This window comes from Salvelinus namaycush, chromosome 25 (genome assembly GCF_016432855.1).
Source record: "Salvelinus namaycush isolate Seneca chromosome 25, SaNama_1.0, whole genome shotgun sequence".
Lineage (NCBI taxonomy): Eukaryota > Metazoa > Chordata > Actinopteri > Salmoniformes > Salmonidae > Salvelinus > Salvelinus namaycush.
In genome coordinates this window covers 6,651,631-6,658,789 of record NC_052331.1, presented here as the reverse complement: position 1 = coordinate 6,658,789, position 7,159 = coordinate 6,651,631, and the positions used below count along the sequence as shown (strand labels likewise).

The window sequence follows — 7,159 nt, the reverse complement described above, 5'->3', positions numbered from 1 at the left end:
AGTCATTTTTTTTTAACTATTTCAACTATTTACATATCGATGTAAGATCGACCAGCGGTCTAAAACACTATTTTAAACAATGTGAAGAGCAATGTATTTATTTTTGCTACAACAGCGTATACAGAAAAAAAGGACACCCAAAAACACGTTCTGAAAGCGTAGAATGTCATCATTGTCCTTTGATTCAAGTCCCTGATTTTTCGTTTTTAAGTCCAGCTCCTGCTAGATTACGCTGTATGGATTCTACACGGTATGCAACAGCTTCTTTCTCGATATCTTTACAGTAAAAGTCAGCAATATAGGTGTTTGGAAGCAGAATGTAAGGGGTGCTACTAAGAATAAAGGTGCTGGCACAGTAGAACAGTCCAGTCTTACCTTTGTTAAACTAGTTTAATTGTTTAGACTCTCTGAATCACACGAGTCACAGAGTTCCTCTTTCCTCTTTGTTGACTCTGACCGACACACAAGACATTCTGTATGAATGACTGACGATGTGGCCCGTATTCTGCCAGCCACGTCGGTAAGGAAGCAAACCAGTCAGGTCATTCAGACAGAGGTTTAGATTCACCTACGTAAAGGCCTCTATCCTGCACCTCTCATAGGGTCACAAGTTAGAAGACAGCCGGCTCCGGGCCGAGTCTAACTCTGGTAGGCTATCGATCAAATCCTTGTTAGGGACCCCAGAGTCCGGGATCCCCGACTCAGCTGCCGCCACAGCCGCCCCCATCCCGGGTGCTCCTGGGGGAGGAGTAGAGGCGAAAGCCACACGCTGTGGAGCTCCCGTGGGTCTTCCCTCAACCTGGACCCCCACCCCGGAGGGCCCCGGCTGGCTAGGGTGAGTGGGCTGAGGAGGGCCGATGGAGGTAGAAGAGGCATGGGTGGATGGGTGGGTTGATTGGGGAGGGCTGAGGGCGACGGCAGGGGTTCCTTCCTGAGGGAGGGAGAGCTGGGAGGAGGAGAGGGCACGGGCGTCTTGGCTCAGAGTGCCCGAGTGGAGGGAGTGGGTGCTCTTGTGCGAGGAGGGCCTCTGGATGGTGTGCGTGGGACTGGGAACGTGGTGCTGCACCAGGGACAGCTGAGACCCAGAGGGCCCTGCTCCTCCCATGTACTGGAATGTCCGTCCCTGGTGCGTCAGAGGGCTCTGGACTGGTGGGCTGGAGATAGCCGACCCAAACGCCCCTGTTGCATGAGCCATCTGGGGTGGCTGGGACTGGAGAGGGGATGCGGAGACTGGGCTCTGGGACAGGCTATGGACCACCTGGAACCTCCGCAACATGCGGGGGGACTGCAGCGTCCCTGACCCCGAACCAGACGCCATCCCCAGCCCCATCGGACCTGGCCCCATCGGCCCAGTCCCCATACCCATCGGCATACCCATCAGCCCCATCCCCGGCATCCCCATTCCCCCCATCGGCCCCATCCCCTGGGGGCAGAAGCTCATGGCCACAGCTTGCTGGAGGCTAGCGAGGGCCCCAGCCCCGGAAGGGCCTGCAGGGGAGAACATGCCCCCGGGGGCGGAGGAAGTCATGGACATGGTGCGGGGTCTCTGGAGGTCCACCAGTTTGACCATCTCACGGTCGTACTTGACAATCTCCTGGATCATCTCATTCTCATGGTTGTTGAAGACGCCGGAGTTGAGGTCGTGCTGCACTTTGTGCATCAGAATGGTGTTCTTCTTGCCTGTGATGAAGGGAGGAGGAGGAGAATAGTAGAACATGATGAGGTAGAGGAAAGAGGAGGAGAAGTAGGGGTAACAAATTAAGAGATAAGGGAGGAGGATCACAGACAGTATGTTCTGACCTTCAAACTAGGTATATTTTTGGGCAAGAAGCAATGCACAAGGAAAATACTGAGAACAAGAGGGTCATAGTTTCACTTGATCAATTAACACTGTCCTATAGTGTGCTGAGGCCACAGCATTACTCAACTGACTGCCTGGGATAGAAATCTTATTCATAGATAAGTTTGCATCTGCTATTTCTTAGAGGGAGTAAAACATAAAAAGATAGAACATAAGGTAAAATAAAAAACATTGATATCACTACGTAATAGTAGGATCTAATATGAATATGAAGTATCAATATAGACAGTGTCATATTTCAAGCCTTGTTTTTGTCCTCTTCCAGCTTGTGAAAATAACAGGTGGATCCACTTAATAAATCTGTACCAGGTCTCGATTATTTGGAACACTGATGTGTCTGGCAAACAGTGGGGACTGCAGCATCTGTGGCAAGGTTATTATAGTAAACTAGAACTGAAACTAAAAATAAAACTAATCATGAAAAAACTATTTAGTAAAATGTAATGAAATAATTTACAAACCCGTTTGAAAAACAAAAACTATACTGAAACTGAAATTGAATTTGAAATCTTTGACTTCAAAACGAACTAATATAAAATAAAAAACATCATGACAATTATTACATTTTTATTTAAAAAATTGGGCTTGTGCATAACTATCACTAGCTATCACTAGCTAACATGGAAAAAATCGTCTAGGTAGCCAACTTGATTCTTCTTACATGTACTACTAGTTAAAAATAATTATTAAAAAACATTGGAGAGTTTCCTTCAACCATATTTTTTTGTAGCACTTCTTGCTTCCTTTTAAATTCAAGTCACAATGAAATTGACTTTATAATTTAAACCTAACCTAGAACCTGACCCATCACCTTATGTATTACTGCACCCCAGTGGCAAGAAGTAACACACAAAAATATATACAAAACAATGCCTCAAACACATGCTTTCTATCCTTAACACTAAAACTTCAACTGAAATGAAGTAATAAAAAATATTTTTTGATATAACTAAAACTGAATAAAAACTAGCAGACCAGGTCTGAAAACAAACAAAACTAACAATTAAAAAAACAGATGCAAATAAAAAAACGAATATAAAAACAAAACTATAATAACCTTTATCTGTGGAACCAGCTGGGTACCACTAGCATGAAAACTGCTATCACACAGGCAGTTTCTTTCTCTCTTTTAAGCGAGAGAAGCCGTACAACTAAGGTCTTATTTAACTACTTTAAAATCCCTCCTTCCTCCTGTAGTTATCACTGATCGAACACAAATGGATGGCGAAAGCAACGGTTCCACAGCTTTCATAGATCCAGTAATGTCAGACCAGTGATTACTTTGAGGAAGGACGCGAGCAAGGTGCATTGGTACAGGGCCCAGAGCTCTCTTCAGTACCTATGCGGTCCAGTCGGTCGATGGCCACTGTCTCGAAGGCCCGTCTCATCATGGGGTACTCCTCCAGAACCTCATTGAAGTTGTCCACAGACAGGGAGTAGAGACGACAGTATGTCTCCGCTCTAACACTGGCAGTACGCCGACCACGTGTCAGCAAACAGATCTCTGGAAAAGGGAAATAGGGTCAGGAGACATAGAGATAGAGCAACGTGTGGCAGAGATACAATATAATAATGTTATATTTAATTATGTTTCAAATATACTGTAGAAACCACACTGCATCTGTTCAACTACCAGCCATCTGGGATTGTCTTACACTTCCAAAAAGTACTGGCTATGCTAGTTTTGAGAGCTGAGGGACACAGGAATACCCCAACACACAAAGCACTTCATAATTTGAGAACATGGTAATAGAGTACAAAGATGTAAGGCAAAACACAGGAAGCACTAAATATGAATTTTTTGCTGAATTATATTTCATTCTGTGTGTATTGTCGTTCAGGCCCATACCTCCAAAGTAGGAGCCATCAGAGAGCTTCATTCCCAGGGTTCCCTTAGTGATGACATTACAGACTCCGTGCTGGATAAAGTACATTTTCTTGCCGATGGTGCCCTCTCTGATAATGTAATCACGGGGCTGGAAGACCTCGAAGCGGAGCATGATCAACATGGCTGTCACAAAGTTGGGCTCTGCGTTGGCGAACAGTGGCATGGATGCCACCAGTTTACGGCAGTTGAAATTGACAATTTCCTTAAGATAGACATAGTTTGTTAGTAATGTTTGTGTTCATGGTGTGCATGTCCAGGCAGGGACTAAGGGACTTACCTCTCTGAGTGGTTCATTCAGCTCTTCCAGGATGCTCTCTTCATCAAACATCTTCCCCTGGTACCGGTGCTCGTAATAATCATGGATTTTCTGTCGGAAGTCGGACGGCAGCTTGTGGAAGGACATATACTGCTCCACTTGTTTGTACTGGAGAGAGAAAGAGAGAGGGATAGGAGGAGAGAGAATGATAGTGAATAAAGTAGTGAAGTCACTTACACTACCTCAAAGTCAACACAGAGCTTCAACTTCAACCATTCGATTTTAAAATGACTGGATTTGAATTTTTCTGGAAAGATAATAACAAGAGGTGGGTCGACAGAAATGTGCCTATCTATATGCCCGTTGCAAACAAAGAGCTGTTCATTTCAGCCAATCAGGGCACCAACGAAGGCAAAGTGACATATTCCTGTGTACTATTGAGGGAAATTTGCCTGATGTTTGAAACCCACCGAAAGTGGACAAGAACATGAAAACGAGCAAAGGACCAAAACGAGCCCATTTATTCAGCTATTCAGCAGTTTACCCATTACTAAAGTGGATGCCAGACCGACCACGGTGAAAACTAAGGGCGCCGGTTTCACAGATGAAGCATAGTCCTGGACTAAAAAGCATGCTTCATGGCAAAGTTTTTTTAGTCTAGGACTAGTGCTTTTTATACTAAGACTTAATCTGTGTCCGGGAAACCAGAGCAGACCAACTCTAAATCAATTAAGTGTATCAGGTGATGTATAACTGGCAACCCTCCTCAGGATGCCAGCCTGGCAGTCAGTCAGGAAGAAATTGATGGGGTTGTAAAGCTGTAGAGCTCTAAGAGATAGAGAGATCACTCTTATGTCAGGCTCTGTGCAATTCAGCCTACGTCAAACAGAGAAGCTGTCTCACAAACATGCCACACTGCCCAGCACTCATAAAACCTTCACAAACATGCCACACTGCCCAGCACTCATAAAACCTTCACAAACACAACACAGGCCTGGATCTTAACCGGCACTGACACACTAAAACACACAACCCCACATACATACTTTTGTCCTTCCCTTTTGTCTCGAACCATTAAAGATTTACAAAAACAGAATCTAATTCGTCATTTAGGAACCAAACAGAAAACGAAATATTCTCTTTATCAGACTGTTAGATAGTTGTCCTATTACCCCCCCCCCCCCCCTAGCAGGAGGACAAGCATAACGTAGTCACTCTTTTTGTTAACATGACATGGCTGTGGGTGTGTGGGGGGGGGGGGGGGGGGGGCTGTTAGGCAGAAAAACTCTGTTCTGGGGGGTGACTGTAGTTGTATAATGAGAGAAAATAGAATACAACCTTGATATCGGCAAAAGGAGCCAGGACCCTTAGAAACACTTTACTGACCTCCTTTTAAGGTCAAGTTATAGAGCGTTAATAACTGCCTTATTCATGATCTATTATCAATCTATTACTAAACGGTACTACCATAAAGGTTTACCAAACCCCGTTTGACCCTGTTCTGGTTTCTACCACATCAAGGAACTGAACAGCTATATAACTCTAACAAGCTCAGTTGAATAATTAAAATGCAAAATAAAGAAGTGAAATCTCCCCATCGGCGAGGGAAGCTTTGCCGCTCTAAATGATGGCGTTACGTAGTGAGACACTTCCGATGCGTACGTGCTGCTGCTCTCTGACAGGCAGACGGGGTGCTTAACTGAAGGTGTGGTGGCGTAGGTGTTGCTGAGAGAAACAGCCCAGGACCTAATGGTGACGCTGACAGGCTAACCATAACAACAACAGGTCCTGGTGAGGATGCCTGAGACACATAGGGCTCTGGTCAAATGTAGCGCACTATAAAGGGAATAGGGTGCCATTTCAGACGCAGCCAGTGTTCCCATACTGGTGAGACCATAGAAATGGAATAGCTAGAACAGTGTCGTTCTATCATACATACCAGTAGTCATATTCTTTACAGGATCTCTGTAATACCACCCCAAATACAGATTATACCGAGAAAACATGACGTTCAATTGAATAGTGGTTACCCATGGTGCTTAAAATGTCAATTGGAGGAGTATTTGAAGTGGCTAATGGTACTTAAATACCCACCCCATACTACTACTCCTTGGCTCAGTTAGCATAAGAGACAATTTATGCTTGATCCGAAAATGTGGTCGGAGGTGCCGTATGGATGGTGTGACGCAATTGCAGAGCCTCCAGAGGCACGCAGAGGCCAAATCGAGCACAGTACCACATCGCCGTGCGCTGTAACAATGCAGAGGGCTATGTATAGCTCCGCATTGACATGATTGGTTGACGGTAGGTGAGGGCGGGAGGTCCTGTATAATCACAAACTCACTTCCTTCACAACAGCTCTGCGGTGCTCGGCGAAGCTCAAGAAGTATGAATGCCCTGACTTATGCAGAGGCCATACCACCGTAAATGCTGCACGACCAATGCAGACATTGGATTGACCATGCAGCGCCTTTAAACCTCATTCCTCTCTGCCCTCTCTGATTGGTGGATGATGATAGAGATCAGAGGTCAAACCAGACTCCAGGGATTTAGACTCTTTTAAGTACAGCAGAATGAGTCAGCAGAACACTATCTGTTTGGCTAAAATAGCTGAGGTTTAAAGACATGCCTTTGAAAAACATGTCCGAGTGCCAGATTTTTACAACCTGACAGCTCTCTAATGTGATTGAGAAATGAGACAAAGAGTTAGCCTATGTGTCACAGCACCCGGAGGGGGACTGACAAACATCCAAAGACGGTCGAAATGCCATCCATTGTCTGTGTGTCACTTTGATGGGCATCTACAGTGCATTCGTAAAGTATTCAGACCTCTTGACTTTTTCCACATTTTGTTACGTTACAGCCTTATTCTAAAATTGATTAAACAGTTTTTTCCCTCATCAATCCACACACAATACACCATAATGCCGAAGCAAAAACTGGTTTATAGACATTTTACCAAATGTATTAAAAATAGAAAATGGAAATAATCCATTTACATAAGTATTCAGACCCTTTACTCAGTACTTTGTTGAAGCACCTTTGGCAGCGATTACAGCCTTGAGTCTTTTTGGGTATGACGCTACAAGCTTGGCACATCTGTATTTGGGGAGTCTCTCCCATTCTTCTCTGCAGATCCTCTCAAGTTCTGTCA

The 7,159-nt window shown here is 44.8% G+C and overlaps 1 protein-coding gene across 1 annotated transcript in view; it reads right to left on the bottom strand.

The window, feature by feature from the left end:
- Window positions 1-604: 604 nt before the first annotated feature.
- LOC120020576 (potassium/sodium hyperpolarization-activated cyclic nucleotide-gated channel 1-like) overlaps window positions 605-7,159 on the bottom strand; it is a 49,492-nt gene continuing 42,937 nt past the window's right edge. Inside the window, exons 5-9 of the mRNA XM_038964280.1 lie at window positions 4,027-4,173; window positions 3,711-3,951; window positions 3,201-3,365; window positions 1,408-1,680; window positions 605-1,305 (exon numbers count right to left, since the gene is read on the bottom strand). Coding sequence (XP_038820208.1) covers window positions 605-1,305; window positions 1,408-1,680; window positions 3,201-3,365; window positions 3,711-3,951; window positions 4,027-4,173 — 1,527 coding nt within the window. The remainder of the gene's footprint in view (window positions 1,306-1,407; window positions 1,681-3,200; window positions 3,366-3,710; window positions 3,952-4,026; window positions 4,174-7,159) is intronic.